We start from the raw sequence: 22,911 nt of genomic DNA on the forward strand, positions 1-22,911 counted from the left end.
TTTCCCTGACTGAGTGGCAACATCAGCGTTTTGACAGGTTCTGAGGTAGAGGAGCCAACTGGAAGTAGAATACTGAATCCCTTATCTCTGGTAAGGGAAAAGATATATCATATACTATATGAATTATATAATGTATCAAAACACTCGTGTGTATTCTGATAATTTGTATAAAACAAAAAAAACATCACATTTTGAGAAATAAGAAAATCAAACTCTAGTGAAACAATATGCTGATTTAATGATTACAATCAAAAAACAGAATCAACATTCACTAGACTAGCAAATGAATGCTGGCCAACTGTAGTGGCCATAATAATAACATTTTAAGAAATACAATATACAAACTTTTCAAGGGGAAGCGAGGGGCAGGGAGGTCAGGTAGAAAAGAGATTACAGGCTTTAAATGAGGAGTAGTAAGGCTAGATATTTCACCACGTTTGGTTTCTCAGAAAAAGGGGAAGTCGGGGGGAGCAAGACGGGTGTACCCTAAGCTGGGATCGATTGTTACTCTTAATGTCGAAGTCTTCGTCTGTCCTTCTGGAAATGAAAAAATGACTTTAGAAAAGAAAAAGAAAAAAGACAGATGTTTCTCGAGGGAGGAAAACAGGTAGTTAGCCACTTCAAGTAGAGGGATTTCCCAGTGTCCAGTGCTGTGGTTGGGGACGGTGTTTGAGGGCCTGGGGGGCCGGGGAAGGAGGGTTACATCAGGGAGCAGGATGTCCTGCCCTGGGGGGCTCCCCCCTCCATCTTCTCCGCCTCCAGGATGGTCCTCTTGAACACCTCCACCGCTGTCTGACTCACCCAGAAAACAGGAAATCAGAGGGAGGAAATCATATCACAATAACAGGGCTGTGCAGATGGGTGTTTTGTCTGCTCTGTGCTTGCAAATGCTACAATCTAGTGTAAACCAACGTGACATATTAATTGTTATGTAGGATAGGAGGATAGAAAGAAAGTAGGAAATCCAAACATTCTACATGACGAGAGGAATATTTGATACAAACACTATTTTGATATCATCAACACAGTAGCATTGATCAATGGGTCTAACATGCCTCTTGTGGTACAATAGGGAAATAGCAACAATTCTGTTGAATGATGCATTGATGCGTCCAGGCCATGTTGGCACCAAATGTTCCTTCCTTTAGATTACTCTTCCAATTTAAATTCAAACTAGACTGTAATTGCCTTGGAACATTCTGTGCCAAGATGGCACCCATTACAATACTAGATGTCAAAACAGAGTTGGCCAAACTATATATCTATCTGGGAGTGGCTGGTGTCATCATCATCATCACCTGGTTCTCTTTAGCGGAGGACTCCATGAATGCTGCGTTCCATGAGTCAGCCAGCGCTTTGCCTTCTTCACAACTGATTACACTGAGGAGAGGGAAAAACATATCACATTGTCTACAATTAGTTTGTAACAGCAGAACAGCCTATACCCACAGTTCCTGGTTGTACTGAGGGGAACCCAATATCACAGTGAACACCATTTGCATGTAACAACAGTCTATAACCACATGTGGGAGCATTAGCTATAGGAGGGTAAGGAGCTAATGGAGAAACTGATCTGGGGTCACTCTCCCTATACTGTCCCAGGCATTCACTACACCATCTCTCCTCCAAGTCTTTTTACACTAGCCTGATCCAAGATTGGTTTGTCCTGTATAGTCAATTCCTACGGTCGCAGCCCAAACAGACCTGGGATCAGATTAGATACTATTGCGATGCTAAGACACCACCCCCCCTGACGGATTCTAACTGCATCGCATGAGTCTTTTTCAGCCGAGCCAAAATCTATAGGCTTTATAGCCTAGTGGCGTATCTGCTGACTGGTGTAACTGTACTACAGCACTCTGCATCCCTAACATTCACTCCTGGGATTTAATAGCCTGGAGTTATTGATTCATCCAAAGGTTCAGCCGGTTCCTCACTTCGCCCCGGCGCAAGCCTTTCCCAGCCCTTGTTTAATGAGATCTGTCCACACACACACACACACACACACACACACACACACACACACACACACACACACACAAATAAGATAATGCAGTTAGAAGATAAAGGGCGATATACTGTACTGTTTAGCAGTAAACAATACAATATATATTACATTGTATATATCTAGTCTCTAGTCTATTTCAGGGTAGAATGATAGTTTGGGAGGTATGCTTTACTATGGAGAAGTCATTAGGAGAGACAGAGAAAGAGATACATTGGAAAAAAATTGAGAGAGAAAGAGAAAGGGAAAGAGAGAGAGAGAGAAAGGGGAAGTGATCAGTAATGCCTTGATTACTTTAATTGGCTAATAGAATTCCAGCTGGCCCCAGGGCTACTATGCTCCTGTGTGTCTGTGTTTGTACTCACTCCACACTGAGAAGCATATGAATCCCTTCAACACTCCTTACAGCGTGCACATCATCATAATGGGGCCAGAGTGTGTGCATGCGTGGGTTGATGTGTGCATGTGTATGTGTGTGTGTGGAAGGGATGTCAGAGTAGCTGTCACTACTTCCCACTATGAGCTGGCTGTGCTACATGTCCTGTTTATTCTGGGAATGATAGAGGAGGCAGGAGGAAGGATGGATGAAAAAAAAGGAGGGAGGAGGAACGAGGGAGAGCTATGAGTGAGTGACCCATTTTCAGAAGTGTGTTGAGCAAGCAGAGTGCACTGTACAGGCCTGGTAAGAAATGACACACACAGGGGAAGTGGATCATGTCAGTTAGCAAGCTAACAATGTGCATGATATCTAACAAGCTGAAAAAACAACAATCTGGATGATTTTTTTTAACCTAAAAACGGACTTTCTCAAATCATCCTACAGAGGTTCATCCAGTTCAGAAAGTAGATCTCTATACAAGGTCGGAAAGATCAGACTCTAAGGTTTCTAAAGCAAACAATCCAAAAAAAATAAGGACATGGTCTCTGTTTAAAAATACCACTTTTTGAAGAATAACAGCGGTTCCACACATTCCTCAGACACTCAAATTGTTTGGGAAAAATATTTATATTTTATTCTGTTATATTCCACTACAATCTTAGTATAACATATTTACATTTGTATTTAAAAAAAAAAATGTAACCTTTATTTAACTAGGCAAGTCAGTTAAGAACAAATTCTTATTTACAATGACGGCCTACCCTGGACAATGCTGGGCCAATTGCGCACTGCCCCATGGGACTCCCAATCACAGCCGGTTGTGATACAGCCTGGAATCGAACCAGAGTCTGTAGTGATATATTTGTGTTGAATGTGATCAGGGCAGGGGAATGTAAGTTTGTCTTGTCCGTTTAACCCCCTAGAGTCTGTGTCCACACCCGCGAGGACATCTAATTAACATAATCATCAAAAAATCCCCAATAAAATCTGTCTGTTTAAGCTATATATTTTTTTTTTGCATGGGCTGTGTCTGCATCTGCGCGGGAAGTTGGCTGAGCAAAAGCGGTGTTTGCCTGACTATGAGACATCCTGAAAACCAGTCTTCTCACAAAAACATCTGTAGCATCCGAACGGTTTGGCCTAGAAACTATGACCAATCTATGGAAAGATGAGACTCTAACGAACACGTACAGTACATGTCGGGTGTTGCTCTAGGACACCCACAAGCCTCACAAGTCTGAACATAGTGGAAGTACATATGGATGTAGTTTAGTGCCCGACATATTTTTTTTTTTACATGGATAAAAAAATGAAATAATAATTTCCTGATCTTTTTTATATCTCTCAGATTTAGGACAGCCACTTAAAAACAAACTTCCTTTTGATTTGTTTTTGACCATCTGTTTTTCCATGTATACATCTATTATTCAATGTGTTTCTATGGGCTAATAGCAGTAAGGCCAAATTCAATGTTTCATCAAATAATTGTTTTAATTTTGGGGGGGGGGGGGGGGGGGGGGGTGTAACACTTTACTTGATGCCCAGTGTAATAACACATAATGACACGTTCATTACCATGTCATAATGGCATAACAGCTTATATAACTTGTCATAGCCTGCCATAATATGGTCATAACACTGTCATGACCCATATTATTTACTACATATATTAACACATTAACTGGAATGAATTGTAAAAATCACTGAAGCTGAAGACTCATATCTCCCTCACTAACTTTAAGCACAAGCTGTCAGAGCAGCTCACAGATCACTGTACATAGCCCATCTGTAAATAGCCCATCCAACTACCTCATCCCCATACCGTTATTTATTTTTGCTCCTTTGAACCCCTATTTATTGCCTTACCTCCCTTATCTTACCTCATTTGCACACACTGTATATATACTTTTTTTCTATTGTGTTATTGACTGTATGTTTGTTTATTCCATGTGTAACTCTGTGTTGTTGTTTGTATCGCACTGCTTTGCTTTATCTTGGCCAGGTCGCAGTTGTAAATTGGCCTACCTGGTTAAATAAAGGTGAATATATATATATATATATATAGCGTTATTTTATGTCTGGTTATGACACCTACATAACAGTGTCAAAACCCACATTTATTCAAATTCTTTTTTTCCCTGCCAAGAAGTTTCCTTTCGTTGGAAAGTTTGTTTCTTAAATCCGTTGTTGTTGTAATGAATTATTTACAGTTGTGTTTTTTTCATCATATTTTAAATAACTCATGAAGCATTATGACCATCCTGTGTCACTTTATTTGGACAACAAAAATACACTTTATGTCATTGTCAAGAAGCATTATGACCATCATGATCATTTAAGCCAGATAGGCCTGTCACATACATGCCCTTATGTCAGTCATCAGTCACAAAGAGAGTGTCTTGTCCTGCTCCTGAAATCTGCTCCTACATTCATCCCAGTCATCAGCAACAGAGCATTGGGGTATGTAGTTGCATGTCTGACATCAATGACATCGATCATTTACAATTATAATTTAATATGGTCAATTAAAAAAAACATATATTTTTTTATATATAACATTAACATACTGTTGAGTCGCATGCTATGATGTAATGGAATGTTTTGCCTTGTGTGGTAGGTTTTGTCACCCTTATGTAGGTGTCATAACCAGCCATAAAATAACAACTGTGGTAGGTTTTGTCACCCTTATGTAGGTGTCATAACCAGCCATAAAATAACAACTGTGGTAGGTTTTGTCACCCTTATGTAGGTGTCATAACCAGCCATAAAATAACAACTGTGGTAGGTTTTGTCACCCTTATGTAGGTGTCATAACCAGCCATAAAATAACAACTGTGGTAGGTTTTGTCACCCTTATGTAGGTGTCATAACCAGCCATAAAATAACAACTGTGGTAGGTTTTGTCACCCTTAGGTAGGTGTCATAACCAGCCATAAAATAACAACTGTGGTAGGTTTTGTCACCCTTATGTAGGTGTCATAACCAGCCATAAAATAACTACTGTGGTAGGTTTTGACACCCTTATGTAGGTGTCATAACCAGCCATAAAATAACTACTGTGGTAGGTTTTGTCGATTTTTACACTCCTATGTAGGTGTCATAACCAGCTATACAATAACACAATATATGTCACAACAGGTAAAAATATATATGTGTCATGACAGTGTTATGATCATATTATAACAGGTTCTGACAAGTTACGTCTGCTGTTATGACATATTATGACATGGTTATGGCCGGGTCATAACGTGTTATGACGCTGGGTGTCAAGTAAAGTGTTACCTTTTATTTTAAATACCTAAAACGGGTCCTAAAATTCTAAATCAAATAGTTAAATGATCCTTGGTATGACCATCTTAAAACAATTCCATATAGCTTAGTAGAACCCCCCTATTGAGTTAATTTGCATGGCGTAGCAAGACGCTCAACCAAATCTACACACCCCTACTCCCACCCGTCACCAGTGCTGGCTGCACAACAGGATGCCGGTAAAAATGGGGTGATATAAACATTGCCCGATTTATTCTTTTTTATACCGTAAATTCTGTCTGAAATAGGTATAACTAACGTCACTCTGACCCAAACACAGAGCAGACCGACCTGACCCTGCAGTCTTTAAAACAGAGTCAGAGCCAAAGACAGCTGAGAGCAGACTGGACCAGTTTCCCAGCCTAGCATCAAGGTCTAAACAGGCCAGTAGTCTAGTCTAAAAGAGACAGGACAGCCAGGGAAATACATTTTTCCCTCCCTGCCAACGATGGCAAGATGTGGGGATTTTATGACAAGGCCTATAAAGCTCCAGCAGATCAAGTCCTAAAGGTTTATTCCAGCCCCCCACCCTCTGTTGAAGCAATATACTTTCTCTCCATTTGGTCCTGTCTGTGAACTAAATGTTTTTGAACAGGTCTCCACGGTCTCGTACAAACATAACGACGGACCGCAAGAACATTAAATCCCAGTTAAATCTAATTTAAAGCTGAAAATGGAATAAACTGTCTGGTTCCTCTGGGAAGACTATCGGTGTGTGTGTGTGTGGCATACAGTACCGTTCCATGTGTAGATCTTTCTTGTTTCCGACCAACATGATGGGTACTCTGCAGAAGACAAAAGGAAGTCCTGTTAGTCATATTAATCAGGAAGTGAAACACTAGATATTCAGATTGAAATGTTTCCAGACAGGAGAATAAGGTACTTACTGTACTTTACCAACCATATCCAATAATTTTTCGTGGATAACTTTTATTACTTCAAAACTGCAGCAGAAAACGAAAAAAAGGTAATTCAAACCTTTATTAACAGCCAAAGTAACAAGTGAAAACATTCAACAAAGTCCTAGTGTACTGTAGAAAAGACGAGTATCAACACAACAATCAATTCTCTAAAGAAATCTTCCAAAGGTAAATAGTTAGAAGACTCTCACTTGAACTTAAATGAATCCTTTATGGGAGAAAAGCTTGACATTGACAAATTTAGCATGGTCCGACGTAGACAATAACCCATGTCACATGGCTGCATTCTCCTATCCCGGCCGCTCCGTGTGTGTGTGTGTGTGTGTGTGTGATGAGTACATTAACGAACATTGCCTAACAAAGACGGTTGCGGTTGACCCATTGCTTGAATCTGTATGATAGGCTACTAAGCAAATCAAATCTTTCCCGAGAAGAACCACCAATGCTGCTGTACTTAACAATGTGCATTTTCCATTGCTTGTTAGTTGCCTTGCCGACATCCAGTCGAGAAAGGTTGTTTCATCTGTGCCATAGGTTGTAATGTAGAGGCCTACTGTATATAATACAGACAGGCCTGATGCATGGTTTGAGACGCAATTTAAATAATGAATGTCGAGCCCCGGGCTGGTCAGTAGAAATGCATAAATCAATGGAGACATTAAGTCAACTTGACAGCATTAACTGGCCAGTGGAAAGTAAAGAGACGTGATGGGATGTGGTTAGGAACAGCTTTCTCCAGGGAAAGTCTCCCTAGGCCCGCTCCCATGGCAACTACCATAGGACCCAGGGGGATTTAGGATTAAACACACTCTCTAGCCTAGACTACAGTATGATGGTCTTACACAGGACAAAGAGTTTGACACAGTATGAATCCTGTTGTCATTTAAGATGTCTGAAGTCTGGAGGCATTACAGGAGAGAAAGTGCAGCTTTGATGCGCTTCTATATTTAAAGGGGAATAACGGGACATTTCGAAAGTGTCTATGTTCCTAAACAACTCTGATTCGCTCAGGGATAGCGAGGTCAAGCTAGCGCAAGAGCTAAGTTACAGGGTTATACAGCCCCCCCACTCACTGATAGAACTTTGTGGAATAACGCAAATCTACAAAAAATATAAACATTCTGTCACAGCTAAAATACAACAGTCGGGAAGTCCAATCGATTGTGAGATATAGCATATACATTTGATGTGATAAATGTGGGTCGCGGGTTCACAGCTGTACTTTTTCTGAGATCTCTGCCAAGCAAAGAATTTTGGAATATATATATTGCGTAATAGGCTACAAGGCTTTTACAAGGTGGGAGTTCATCCTGGTTCAAGTCCCGTGCACGAAACACATCTAACGAGCTGGAGAAATGTACAGTGCATTCGGAAAGTATTCACACCCCTTCCCTTTTTCCACATTTTGTTACCTTACAGCCTTATTCTAAAATATATTTATATATATTTTCCAACAGGAGAGCGACCCTAAGCACACAGCCAAGGCACCGCAGGAGTCGCTTCGGGACAAGTCTCTGAATGTCCTTGAGTGGCCCAGCCAGAGCCCGGACTTGAACGAACATCTCTGGAGGGACCTGAAAATAGCTGTGCAGCGATGTTCCCCACCCAACCTGACAGAGCTTGAGAGGATCTGCAGAGAAGAATGGGAGAAACTCCCCAAATACAGGGGTGCCAAGCTTGTAGTGTCATACCCAAGAAGAATGACTCAATGGTTGTAATCGCTGACAAAGGTGCTTAAACAAAGTACTGAGTAAAGGGTCTGAATACTTATGTAAATGTGGTATTTCTGTTTGTATTTTTAATACATTTGCAAAAATGTCTAGAAACCTGTTTTGCTTTGTCATTATGGGGTATTGTGTGTAAATTGATGAGGAAAAAAACAATGTAATCAATTTTAGAATATGTCTGTAACGTAACAAAATGTGGAAAAAGTAAAGGGGTCTTGAATACTTTCTGAATGTACTGTATACTGAAGCAAAGTTTCACCCACATTTCAGATAAGAATATCCGCCTACCTTTGTCATATCAACCATCCATCCAATTAAAATAATTCCATGTGTCCGCCTGTCACGATCGTGTGGCGGATTAACGGACCAAAATGCAGCAGTTGGAAAATATGCCATCTTCTTTTATTTTAACACGAAGATGAACACGACACAAAAACACTTTAACAAAACAACAAAATAACAAAACGACCGTGAAGCTACAAACGTTGTGCACAAACATACAGGCTACTAACGTTCTTACATAGACAATTACCCACAACCAATGAGAGCCTATGGCTACCCTAAATAAGGCTCCCAATCAGAGACAACCGAAATCAGCTGTCTCTAATTGGGAACTCATTCAGGTAACCATAGACTCTTCTAGATAACTCACCAACATAGACAACGCTAGACATCTACACTCAACACAAAACCATATATTACACCCCATAACCCCTTTACCAAATAAACACCCAACACCAACAAAACATAAACATTCCCCATGTCACACCCTGACCTAACTAAAATAATAAAGAAAACAAAGAATAATAAGGCCAGGGCGTGACATAACCCCCCCCTTGAGGCGCGAACTCCGGGCGCACCATACACAGTCTAGGGGAGGGTCTGGGTGGGCTCCCCTCCACGGTGGCGGCTCCGGCTCTGGTCGTAGTCCCCACGTCACCACAGTACCTAACCACCTCCTAGGCCTCCTCCAAACGACCCCCCTCCACATTAATCCCATTGCATTAAGGGGGAGTTCCGGATTAAGGGCCAGTACCAGGGTAAGGGGCAGTACCAGGATCAGGGGCAGTACCAGGGTAAGGGGCAGTACCAGGGTAAGAGGCAGCACCAGGGTAAGGGGCAGCACCAGGGTAAGGGGCAGCAACAGGGTAAGGGGCAGCACCAGGGTAAGGGGCAGCTCCAGGGTAAGGGGCAGCTCCGGACTGAGGAATGGCAGCTCCGGACTGAGGGACTGCAGCTCCGGACTGAGGGACTGCAGCTCCGGACTGAGGGACGGCCCATGGCTGGCTGACAGATCTGGCTGCTCATGGCTGGCTAACTGATCTGGCTGCTCATGGCTTGCTGACGGATCTGGCTGCTCATGGCTGGCTGACGGATCTGGCTGCTCATGGCTGGCTGACGGATCTGGCTGCTCATGGCTGGCTGACGGATCTGGCTGCTCATGGCTAGCTGACGGATCTGGCTGCTCATGGCTAGCTGACGGATCTGGCTGCTCATGGCTAGCTGACGGATCTGGCTGCTCATGGCTAGCTGACGGATCTGGCTGCTCATGGCTAGCTGACGGATCTGGCTGCTCATGGCTAGCTGACGGATCTGGCTGCTCATGGCTAGCTGACGGATCTGGCTGCTCATGGCTGGCTGACGGATCTGGCTGCTCATGGCTAGCTGACGGATCTGGCTGCTCATGGCTAGCTGACGGATCTGGCTGCTCATGGCTAGCTGACGGATCTGGCTGCTCATGGCTAGCTGACGGATCTGGCTGCTCATGGCTAGCTGACGGATCTGGCTGCTCATGGCTAGCTGACGGATCTGGCTGCTCATGGCTGGCTGACGGATCTGGCTGCTCATGGCTAGCTGACGGATCTGGCTGCTCATGGCTGGCTGACTGATCTGGCTGCTCCTGTCTGGTTGGCGGCTCTGGCAGATCCTGTCTGGTTGGCGGCTCTGGCAGATCCTGTCTGGTTGGCGGCTCTGGCAGATCCTGTCTGGCTGGCGGCTCTAGCGGCTCCTGTCTGGCTGGCGGCTCTAGCGGCTCCTGTCTGGCGGACGGCTCTGTGGGCTCATGGCAGACGGGCGGCTTTGCAGGCTCATGGCAGACGGGCGGCTTTGCAGGCTCATTGCAGACGGATGACTCAGATGGCGCTGGGGAGACGGATGGCTCAGATGGCGCTGGGGAGACGGATGGCTCAGATGGCGCTTGGCAGACGGGCAGTTCAGTCATTGCAGTGCAGACGGCAGACTCCTGCCGGCTGAGGCGCACTGTAGGCCTGGTGCGTGGTGCCGGGACTGGTGGCACCGGGCTGGGGACACGCATCTCAGGGCTAGTGCGGGGAGCAGCAACAGGACGCACAGGACTCTGGGGACACACAGGAGGCTTGGTGCGTGGTTTAGACACTGGTGGTAAAGGGCTGGAGACACGCACCATATAGCTAGTGCGCGGAGGAGGCACTGGTGGTACTGGATTGGGGCGGGGAGGTGGCGCCGGAAATACCGGACCGTGCAGGCGTACTGGCTCCCTTGAACGCCGAGCCTGCCCAACCTTACCTGGTTCTATGCTCCCCGTCGCCTGACCAGTGCGGGGAGGTGGAATAACCCGCACCGGCCTATGTAGGCGAACCGGGGACACCATGCGTAAGGCTGGTGCCATGTATGCCGGCCCGAGGAGACGCACTGGTGACCAGATACGTTGGGCCGGCTTCATGACATATGGCTCAACGCTCAGTCTAGCCCGGCCGATCCGTGGAGCTGCAATGTATCGAACCGGGCTATGCACGCGTACAGGAGACACCGTGCGCTCTACTGCGTAACACGGTGTCTGCCCGTACTCTCGCTCTCCACGGTAAGTACAGGGAGTAGGCGCAGGTTTCCTACCTGACTTCGCCACACTCCCTTTAAGGCCCCCCCCAAGAAATTTTTGGGTTGTACTCACGGGCTTCCAGCCTTGTCTCCGTGCTGCCTCCTCATATCGCCTCCTCTCGGCTTTCGCTGCCTCCAGCTCTTCACGAGGGAGGCGATATTCTCCAGGTTGATCCCAAGGCCCCTTACCATCCAGTATCTCCTCCCATGTCCAGAAATCCTTTGTGGTTAGGTCCTGTTGCCGCCTTCCATGCCGCTTGGTCCTATGGTGGGTAATTCTGTCACGATCGTGTGGCGGATTAACGGACCAAAATGCAGCAGTTGGAAAATATGCCATCTTCTTTTATTTTAACACGAAGATGAACACGACACAAAAACACTTTAACAAAACAACAAAATAACAAAACGACCGTGAAGCTACAAACGTTGTGCACAAACATACAGGCTACTAACGTTCTTACATAGACAATTACCCACAACCAATGAGAGCCTATGGCTACCCTAAATAAGGCTCCCAATCAGAGACAACCGAAATCAGCTGTCTCTAATTGGGAACTCATTCAGGTAACCATAGACTCTTCTAGATAACTCACCAACATAGACAACGCTAGACATCTACACTCAACACAAAACCATATATTACACCCCATAACCCCTTTACCAAATAAACACCCAACACCAACAAAACATAAACATTCCCCATGTCACACCCTGACCTAACTAAAATAATAAAGAAAACAAAGAATAATAAGGCCAGGGCGTGACACCGCCTTTTGTCTTTATAAACTTTCACATAGTCTGTTCCATGGTATGGGGTAATCCAATGAGCAACACTGCAGCTGTTGATTGCAGTGATCATAATTCATCACGTATGCTATATATATTCAATACATTACTTTTTCAAGGAGTAGGGTATTTGATGCAAACATAGGCTATAAGAATACTTTTCCATTTGATCAAATTCTGCCTACATTATAACATTCTCTTGCATGCTAGAGGAAGGCAATTTGGCCTTCGTTTGAAAATGAAGTCCCCTGTATAATTTAGTAAATGATTGTCATTCTTCTACAGATTTGAACATGTAAATGTAGGTTAATAATACTTTGACAGTGAGCATATATCACATTTCAATAGATGCACGCATCAGTGTCTAGGCTGTCTATTATATCTGCAAAGGAAATTATTTCACAACGATATGTTTGCTGTCAGCTGGCTACTGTAGGAAAGTTACAATCTAACTACACACTTGCATACATTTGCCTTAGAACCCATATGTGTCATCCTATGAAATTCACATTATGTTGCACACTCCCTAGTCTTTCCCTCTCATTTTAGTAGATACTGTATATTTTGCCGTAATGATCTGATCCCGCCATGCAACGAGGGATGTAGCCTACAGTCAGAGAGGGATGATGTTGATTGGCACGTGAAATTATGTCCAATGAGGTTGCAATGTAAAAAAGTGGGAGGAGGGATTAGGTTGGCTCCTTTCCTCCTAGCTTGGTAGAGATCTCAGAAACTGTCATATTGTGAACCCGCGACCCAAATTGATCACATATAATGTGCATGCCACATCTCACAATCGATTGGACTTCCTGAATGTAGTATTTTTGCTGTGACAGAACGTTGAGATTATTTGTAGATTTGAGTTATTCCACAAAGTTCTATTTAGAACTACAGTGAGTGGGGGGGCTGTATAACCCTGTGAAGTAGCTTGTGCTCCTGCAGCTCTCGCTCTACCTCGCCCTCCCCAAGTGAGAAAGGTGCACACTGATAAGACAGTCCAGGAGTTAGGAACTAGGACACATTTTCAAAATTTGCCGTTATTCCCCTTTAAATCTGACCAAATCCGATCAAATTTCTACTGCTGCGTCCAGGAGAACTTTTCCACTTTTTCATTCTCATATTAACAGAGAGAGGGGGAAAGAGTGAGAGAGGGAGAGAAAAGGAACAAGGGAGTAATTGTGTGATGGATGGAGTGAGAATAAAGAGGAAGAGAGAATAAATGGTGTGGTTAAGAGAGAGGAGAGAGAGATAGATGTCATTTTATTTAAATCTCCAGCTGATATGGAGGCACGTTAGCACACACACGCCTGCATGCGCAAACACACAGCTAGAAATGACCATCTCTGATTCACATCCACACCACATTCATTTTAGCTACGCATGAATACCTTTTCTGTACTACAACATACAGGAGCCCTGTTCTATAGAATAGCATACAGACAGACATATAATGCACAGATCAATAATAGCGTCAATGGTGTATTCATGCCTTTTACTAGAGAGAGAAATACTAGATAGATTCAGAGAAACCTTGAGCGGCTAGATCTCTCAGGGATGAATCCACATGGGTTCATTTTGCAGTAACAATGCTTTAGCAGCAGTGTGAAGGACGGAGAGGGCGAGCGGAGCTACCTACCTTTTATTCGAATTGACAGAATACACCAAAATGTAGCCGTTGATGTCTATGGAGTAGGTCTGTGGGAAAATGGAGTATTCATCCTGCCGAGAGTGGAACATCACAAAGATAAACGTAGATGTTCTATGATAGTAAAAATTGAGGTAAAAAATACAAGACAGTGTAATAATTCCATGCGGAAGCGTTCGAAAATAAACAAATTCATGGGACCAGCGCCGTTGCTAACTACTAGCGCCGTCGCTAACTAGCAACCCCGTTGTCTTAACCTTGTAATCTTCAACCTAGGTAAAAATTAGGAAATCTAATCTACACCTGGTATTAAAAATATATTTTCTGCTATTTACATTAGAGATCACATAATGTAGTGGCCCACCGGCAGTCTGACCACAACATTCTGACATGCGAGTGATCTCTCTACTGGTAAGAAGGACTCACCTGTCCGGCTGTGTCCACCAACTGCAGGAGGTACTCCTGACCATTCACTGTGATCATCTTTGTAAATGCTGAGGAAAGAGAAAGGTAGATAACTAAAGTTACTGCACTTGGGAGTTCCTAAATCATTCTACCCATCTACAGTCCTGTCAAGAACCTGTGAAAAACATAGCCTAGAGCACAGTAGCTCATTCATTATCATGATCTTACACACATTTACATTACAACTCGGTTGGGATATAGAATGACTCTTTGGTACTCATGCCAGACAACCATATATTAGGACATCACTCATGTTTGAGATTGAGCTAGAATTAGCAGACAATTAGCAACAAAGAACACCTCCTTCATCACAATTAAGGATGCCATTTCTCTACGTCGCTTTGAGTGAGCTCACCACAAGTCAGTTAGTGAAGCAGAGAGAGGGACAAGTGGGGCAACATTTCATGTGGCGCTGAGATGTCAGAACACAGGAAAGTGATGTATGTAATCGACTAGAATAGGCAGGACTGGGACTGAGACAGATTCTGATTGGGCTGTTACTCTGGGTGACAGTGGAGCTGTGAGTGTGTGTGTTTGTGTGGCAGGTGGGCTGGGGCCTCAAATTAACTGAGGGGGTTTGCTGCAGTGGCTTATTTAAGCACGACACACACACACACACACACACACACACACACACACACACACACAGCAGGAAAGCCAGCCAAATCCACATCGCTACTGTAGTATAGTAGAATCATGTTTGTAGCACAATTTATTATGGTAATCGTTCTGCGTTCCTGGGCTTAGAGAATGCAGCAGAGGCAGATCAAGCTTTTCATTCAGAAAAAAATAAGCCCTGGCTGGCTAAAAATAACTGAACGCTCCCTTCACCGGGGGCTGCATGGATGGAAGCTTCCCGAGCCTTAGGCACTGTAGATACAGTAGGCAGGTACACACACACACATACACAAATGTAACCTAGGACTTTGTGAAGCTACTGTACCATACAATCAATTGTGTTCTCCGTGCTAACAAAGAGAGCAATACCATACCAAAAACGTGTATCATGATCTAGGGCTGTGACGGTCACGAAATTTCATCAGCTGGTGATTGTCAAGCAAATAACTGTCGGTCTCACTGTAATTGACCGTTAATTAACATAAACACATTTAGCATCTCCTGGATTCCACACATAGCCTACAAGCCATTTTAAAAAGTCTAATAAATCCTAAACCTTCACAATAAATCCGTTATTTATTTTAGACAGGTCTAAAGAAGGATGATATGAAGAAAATGTAGTCTATTTCAGAAGAACAGAATAGCATACTCTGAGTTGTCCTTATGTTAGTGTAAGGGTGTTTAACTGGCGGCAGAGAAGTCAGACGCAGGAGAGAAATAACTGTTTCCAACGGCGCAGTTTATTTACAAAAAAACCCACCGGAAAACAAAATAATAAAAATCAATGGGTAACATAACCCGACGCACACCAGTACAGACGTACACATACACTTACAATAAACAATCACCGACAAGGACATGAGGGGGAACAGAAGGTTAAATACACAACATGTAATTGATGGGATTGACCAGGTGTGATGGAAGACAAGACAAAACCAATGGAAAGTGAAAAATGGATCAGTGATGGCTAGAAGGTTGGTGACATCGACCACCGAACACCGTCCGAACAAGGAGGGAACAACTTCGGCGGAAGTCGTGAGAGTTAGGTCCCTATCTGGCTATGCCAAATGGATATGGGCTACACTAGTTCATTTAACAGACAAGATTTGCTTTTAATTCCGTGGCATTATTTTATAGTATGAAGAATACAATTGAACAAAGCTGAATAAAATATAAATATTTTCTCCAAACGATTTGAGGGAATGCGCACATGCGGCTATTCTGTGTTGAGCGGTTAACAAAGAAATAGGTACTCCTATATGCTTAATTTAGAGTTATAAATGTAACTTTAGTTGTTCTTCAAACATTGGGCTATATGTTTTGATTTTTAATACATTGTAAGGCTGCATGATGCGACTCTAATGATGAATTGTAATAAGTCGATTGAAAGGCAAGATCTCTGCTTTGTTTTTTGCGCAGGCTGTTCACACTCCAATAGTCTCTCATTTACAATGCACCCTAAAATAATCCATGCCTTTAGCGCCCCGGAGTTCTGCATTGTGTCCTTCTCCCTGAGTGTGCTGTGCAATCCGAAGTGTCTCTCACTCACACCCCTCTCCGTCAAGTGATCGTGATTTTCCTCACAGGCTACACGTTAAGACAGACACATCGGGGACACAACTGTGCGTGTCCTCATCCAATTCCGAGGTGCATATTGAAGTTATTGGATGAACTGTCCACATTTACTTTTCGTCAGCCAACAAGATGAGTAGGTCTCACAAACAGCAAAAGCACTAGCCTATGTCAATCTACTATCCCCCATAGTACAAAAGTCGACCTATTCTGTGCAAGAAATAAATATTCCAAACATAGTCTGGGACAGTTGTGGGATGCGATAGATCCCAAATTAATACAACAACTGGCATCAAAAACACTTTTTTAAGCAATGTGGCTGACGCAACAGATCAGAACATTTAGCTTAAAATGTTGATAAACTATTTGGATATTTCTTCACATTATAAGCACAGCAATGTGCACATGGTAGTAGGCTATAAGCGTGAATGTTCCATTATCAAAAGTGACCACAAATGTAATTATGCATGTAACGCTTTTATTATAAAGGTGCATTTTTATGGTGAAAACGCTCTCCCTCAAATTTGAAACTCACACGCTGCTTATATATGCCAGTTAGGCTCTACACCTCTTGTAAAGCAGATTCATGTGCTTAATTTTAAGAAGTTATTTGGCCACTTTAGTTGTGATACAAACCTTATTAAAACATATAGGCCTATGGGCTTTGTGAGCTGTGCGACTATGATTCGAACAAGTCGCAAAAAAATGCATTGTTTCTAATGCTGGGCGTCATTCACAAGTGATAATATATAATTCAAGTGATAGGATAATATTGTCACCCATCAGACTATTCTTGATTTAATCTTGTCTTTACATATACAGTGGCTTGCGAAAGTATTCACCACCCTTGGCATTTTTCCTATTTTATTGCCTTACAACCTGGAATTAAAATAGATTTTTTGGGGGGGTTTGTATCGTTTGATTTACACAACATGCCTACCACATTGAAGATGCAAAATATTTTTTCTTGTGAAACAAACAAAAAATAAGACAAAAAAACAGAACACTTGAGCGTGCATAATTATTCACCCCCCCAAAGACAATACTATGTAGCGACACCTTTTGCAACAATTACAGCTGCAAGTCTCTTGGGATACGTCTCTATAAGCTTGGCACATCTAGCCACTGGGATTTTTGCCCATTCTTCAAGGCAAAACTTCTCCAGCTCTTTCAAGTCGGATGGGTTCCGCTGGTGTTCAGCAATCTTTAAGTCATACCACAGATTCTCAATTGGACTGAGGTCTGGGCTTTGACTAGGCCATTCCAAGACATTTAAATGTTTCCCCTTAAACCACTCGAGTGTTGCTTTAGCAGTATTCTTTGGGTCATTGTCCTGCTGGAAGGTGAACCTCCTTTCCAGTCTCAAATCTCTGGAAGACTGAAACAGGTTTCTCTCAAGAAATTCCCTGTATTTAGCGGCATCAATCATTCCTTCAATTCTGACCAGTTTCCCTGTCCCTGCCGATGAAACACATCCCCACAGCATGATGCTGCCACCACCATGCTTCACTGTGGGGATGGTTTCTCTCGGGGTGATGAGAGGTGTTGGGTTTGCGCCAGACATAGCATTTTCCTTGATGTCCAAAAATCTCAATTTTAGTCTCATCTGACCAAGTACCTTCTTCCATATGTTTGGGGAGTCTCCCACATGTCTTTGGCAAACACCAAACGTGTTTTCTTATTTTTTTCTTTCAGCAATGGCTTTTTTCTGGTCACTCTTCCGTAAAGCCCAGCTCTGTGGAGTGTACGGCTTAAAGTGGTTCTATGGACAGATACTCCAATCTCCGCTGTGGAGCTTTGCAGCTCCTTCAGGGTTATCTTTGGTCTCTTTGTTGCCTCTTTGATTAATGCCCTCCTTAACTGGTCCGTGAGTTTTGGTGGGCGGCCCTCTCTTGGCAGGTTTGTTGTGGTGCCATATTCTTTAAACATTTTTAGAATGGATTTAATAGTGTTCTGTGGGATGTTCTAAGTTTCAGATATTTTTTATAACCCAACCCTGATCTGTACTTCTCCACAATGTTGTCCCTGACCTGTTTGAAGAGCTCCTTGGTCTTCATGGTGCCCCTTGCTTAGTGGTGTTGCAGACTCTAGGGCCTTTCAGAACAGGTGTATACAGTGGGGCAAAAAAGTATTTAGTCAGCCACCAATTGTGCAAGTTCTCCCACTTAAAAAGATGAGAGAGGCCTGTAATTTTCATCATAGGTACACTTCAACTATGACAGACAAAATGAGAAAAGAAATCCAGAAAATCACATTGTAGGATTTGTAGACACTAGTCCATCTTTATGCTATCTAACTAACTATGTGACTTATGAAGGTAATTGGCGGCACCAGATCTTATTTAGGGGCTTCAGGGCAAAGGGGGTGAATACATATGCACGCACCACTTATCTGTTTTCTATTTTCTTGAAAGAAGTTATTTTTTTCATTTCACTTCACCAATTTGGAGTATTTTGTGTTTGTCCATTACATGAAATCCAAATAAAAATCAATTTAAATTACAGGTTGTAATGCAACAAAATAGGAAAAACACCAAGGGGGATGAATACTTTTGCAAGGCACTGTACTAAATAATATATGTGTGACATTTGTTATGATTTAGAATGGACCATTATCATGAAACTGTATCGAAACATGCACTTAAATAGCGAATGGAGGACACTTTTCCCCGTAGTTTATTTTCATGCCAGCCAGGTAGTGTCACGCCCTGGCCTTAGTATTCTTTGTTTTCTTTATTATTTTAGTTAGGTCAGGGTGTGACATGGGGAATGTTTGTGTTTTGTCGGTTTTGGGTGATTATATGGAAAAGGGGGTGTTGGGTGTATTGTATGGGTTTGTGTGTAGTGCATGTGTCTAGCGTTGTCTATGTTGGTTTAGTTGTTTAGGAGAGTCTATGGTTGCCTGAATGAGTTCCCAATTAGAGACAGCTGATTCTGTTGTCTCTGATTGGGAGCCATATTTAGGGTAGCCATAGGCTTTCATGTGATGTGGGTAATTGTCTATGTAGAACGTTTGTAGCCTGTGTGTGTATGTGCACAACGTTATTTAGCTTCACGGTCGTTTGTTGTTTTGTATAGTTTGTTAAAGTGTGTCGTGTTCTTTCATCTTCTTTAAATAAAAAGAGAAGATGTATCATTATTCCGCTGCATCTTGGTCCGTCTCTCCAGTACACGATCGTGACAGAATTACCCACCAAAGGATCAAGCAGCGTGAATTGGAGCAGTGGCCTGCTACACAGGATTATTGGAGTTGGGAAGAAATATTGGACGGAGAAGATCCATGGGCACAGCCGGGAGAATATCGCCGTCCCAAAGCTGAGCTGGAGGCAGCGAAAGCAGAGAGGCGGCGATATGAGGAGGCAGCACGGAAACAAGGCTGGAACCCCGTAAGTCAAACCCAAAAATTTCTTGGGGGAGGGCTCTCGGGTAGTTTAGTTGGGTCAGTCGGGAGACGTGAGCCAACTCCTCCTGCTTACCGTAAGGAGCCGGTGAGGGCGGATTTGGAAGTGAGCGACGCAGAGACAGTAAAGGAATTAATGGAGAAATTGGAGGAGAGAGTTATGAGGGATGTACTGGTTTGGTGCATGAGGCACGGCATCCGTCCGAATGAGCGTGTTGGTGAGTTAATGTCACCGGGAACAGCTCTCCATACTCGTCCTGAGGTGCGTGCTAGCCGTCTGGTTAAGACAGTGCCTACAGCACGCACAAAGCCTCCTGTGTGTCTCCAGAGTCCTGTGCGTCCTGTTACTGTTCCTCCACGTACTAGCCCTGTGGTGCGTGTCTCCAGCACATTACCACCAGTGCCTACACCACGCACCAAGCCTTCTGTGTGTCTCCAGAGTCCTGTACGCACTGTTCCTTCTCCCCGTACTCGTCCTGATGTGCGGGTCCTCAGCCCGGTACCACCAGTACCGGTACCACGCACAAGGCCTATAGTACGCCTTGAGAGTCCAGTATGCCCTGTTCCTTCTCCCCGCACTAGCCCTGAGATGCGTGTTCCCAGCCCGATACCACCAGTGCCGGCACCACGCACTAGGCCTAATGTGCGTCTCCAGGGTCCAGTATGCCCTGTTCCTTCTCCCCGCACTAGCCCTGAGATGCGTGTCCCCAGCCCGGTGCCACCAGTCCCGGCACCACGCACCAGGCCTACAGTGCGCCTCAGCCGGCAGGAGTCTGCCGTCTGCACAGCGATGCCTGAACTGCCCGTCTGCCAAGCGCCATCTGAGCCATCCGTCTCCCCAGCGCCATCTGAGCCATCCGTCTCCCCAGCGCCATCTGAGCCATCCGTCTGCCATGAGCCTGCAAAGCCGCCCGTCTGCCGTGAGCCTGCAAAGCCGCCCGTCTGCCGTGAGCCTACTGAGCCGTCCGCCAGACAGGAGCCGCTAGAGCCGCCAGCCAGACAGGAGCCGCTAGAGCCGTCCGTCAGACAGGATCTGCCAGAGCCGCCAACCAGACAGGATCTGCCAGAGCCGCCAACCAGACAGGATCTGCCAGAGCCGCCAACCAGACAGGATCTGCCAGAGCCGCCAACCAGACAGGATCTGCCAGAGCCGCCAACCAGACAGGATCTGCCAGAGCCGCCAACCAGACAGGATCTGCCAGAGCCGCCAACCAGACAGGATCTGCCAGAGCCGCCAACCAGACAGGATCTGCCAGAGCCGCCAACCAGACAGGATCTGCCAGAGCCGCCAGCCAGCCATGAGCAGCCAGATCCGTCAGCTAGCCATGAGCAGCCAGATCCGTCAGCTAGCCATGAGCAGCCAGATCCGTCAGCTACCCATGAGCAGCCAGATCCGTCAGCTACCCATGAGCAGCCAGATCCGTCAGCTACCCATGAGCAGCCAGATCCGTCAGCTAGCCATGAGCAGCCAGATCCGTCAGCTAGCCATGAGCAGCCAGATCCGTCAGCTAGCCATGAGCAGCCAGATCCGTCAGCTAGCCATGAGCAGCCAGATCCGTCAGCCAGCCATGAGCAGCCAGATCCGTCAGCCAGCCATGAGCAGCCAGATCCGTCAGCCAGCCATGAGCAGCCAGATCCGTCAGCCAGCCATGAGCAGCCAGATCCGTCAGCCAGCCATGAGCAGCCAGATCCGTCAGCCAGCCATGAGCAGCCAGATCCGTCAGCCAGCCATGAGCAGCCAGATCCGTCAGTTAGCCATGAGCAGCCAGATCTGTCAGCCAGTCATGGGCCGTCCCTCAGTCCGGAGCTGCAGTCCCTCAGTCCGGAGCTGCCATTCCTCAGTCCGGAGCTGCCATTCCTCAGTCCGGAGCTGCCATTCCTCAGTCCGGAGCTGCCATTCCTCAGTCCGGAGCTGCCATTCCTCAGTCCGGAGCTGCCATTCCTCAGTCCGGAGCTGCCCCTTATCCTGGTGCTGCCCCTTATCCTGGTGCTGCCCCTTATCCTGGTGCTGCCCCTTACCCTGGTACTGCCCCTTACCCTGGTACTGCCCCTTACCCTGGTACTGCCCCTTAGTCCGGAGCTGCCCCTTAGTCCGGAACTGCCCCTTAATGCTATGGGGTTAATGTGGAGGGGGGTCATTTGGAGGAAGCTGAGGTGGTTAGGGACTATGGTGACGTGGGGACCACAACCAGAGCCGGAGCCGCCACCGTGGATGGAAGCCCACCCAGACCCTCCCCTAGACTGTGTAATGGTGCGCCCGGAGTTCGCACCTTAAGGGGGGGGTTATGTCACGCCCTGGCCTTAGTATTCTTTGTTTTCTTTATTATTTTAGTTAGGTCAGGGTGTGACATGGGGAATGTTTGTGTTTTGTCGGTTTTGGGTGATTATATGGAAAAGGGGGTGTTGGGTGTATTGTATGGGTTTGTGTGTAGTGCATGTGTCTAGCGTTGTCTATGTTGGTTTAGTTGTTTAGGAGAGTCTATGGTTGCCTGAATGAGTTCCCAATTAGAGACAGCTGATTTCTGTTGTCTCTGATTGGGAGCCATATTTAGGGTAGCCATAGGCTTTCATGTGATGTGGGTAATTGTCTATGTAGAACGTTTGTAGCCTGTGTGTGTATGTGCACAACGTTATTTAGCTTCACGGTCGTTTGTTGTTTTGTATAGTTTGTTAAAGTGTGTCGTGTTCTTTCATCTTCTTTAAATAAAAAGAGAAGATGTATCATTATTCCGCTGCATCTTGGTCCGTCTCTCCAGTACACGATCGTGACAGGTAGGCTATACTCCTGATGCAAATATAAGCAATGTGCTTAATATTAGGAAAGTTGAGAAATAAATATAGTAGGCCTAGCCTATAGAAAGCTGATGGGATCCTCCTCTTTTTATTAGCAGCCATCACTCTGTTTTTTCCCTCAATTGCATAGGCTATTTTATTGTTTTTGTTTTTTTAACCATTATTTAACCAGGTAAGTTAGTTGAGAACAAGTTCTCATTTAAAACTGCGACCTGGCCAAGATAAAGCAAAGCAGTGCGACACAAACAACAACACAGAGTTACACATAGAATAAACAAGCATACAGTCAATAACACAATAGAAAAAAATCTATTTAAAAAAGAAAGTCTATATACAGTATGTGCAAATGGTGTGAGGAGGTAAGGCAATAAATAGGCCACAGTAGCGAAGTAATAACAATTTAGCAAATTAACACTGGAGTGAAATAATGAGCAGAT

At 44.7% G+C, this 22,911-nt stretch overlaps 1 protein-coding gene across 2 annotated transcripts in view; it reads right to left on the minus strand.

The window, feature by feature from the left end:
* Nucleotides 1-218: 218 nt before the first annotated feature.
* LOC129859195 (GTP-binding protein Rheb-like) overlaps nt 219-22,911 on the minus strand; it is a 40,125-nt gene continuing 17,432 nt past the window's right edge. For both annotated transcript variants that reach the window (XM_055928647.1, XM_055928646.1), the window contains 6 exons: nt 14,054-14,121; nt 13,619-13,701; nt 6,581-6,637; nt 6,431-6,478; nt 1,299-1,380; nt 219-792 (listed from right to left, as the gene is read on the minus strand). In XM_055928647.1, the coding sequence (XP_055784622.1) occupies nt 700-792; nt 1,299-1,380; nt 6,431-6,478; nt 6,581-6,637; nt 13,619-13,701; nt 14,054-14,121 (431 nt within the window). In that variant the 3' untranslated portion in view covers nt 219-699. The remainder of the gene's footprint in view (nt 793-1,298; nt 1,381-6,430; nt 6,479-6,580; nt 6,638-13,618; nt 13,702-14,053; nt 14,122-22,911) is intronic.

The sequence above is a fragment of the Salvelinus fontinalis genome, chromosome 7, assembly GCF_029448725.1.
Source record: "Salvelinus fontinalis isolate EN_2023a chromosome 7, ASM2944872v1, whole genome shotgun sequence".
In the NCBI taxonomy this organism is placed as follows: Eukaryota; Metazoa; Chordata; class Actinopteri; order Salmoniformes; family Salmonidae; genus Salvelinus; species Salvelinus fontinalis.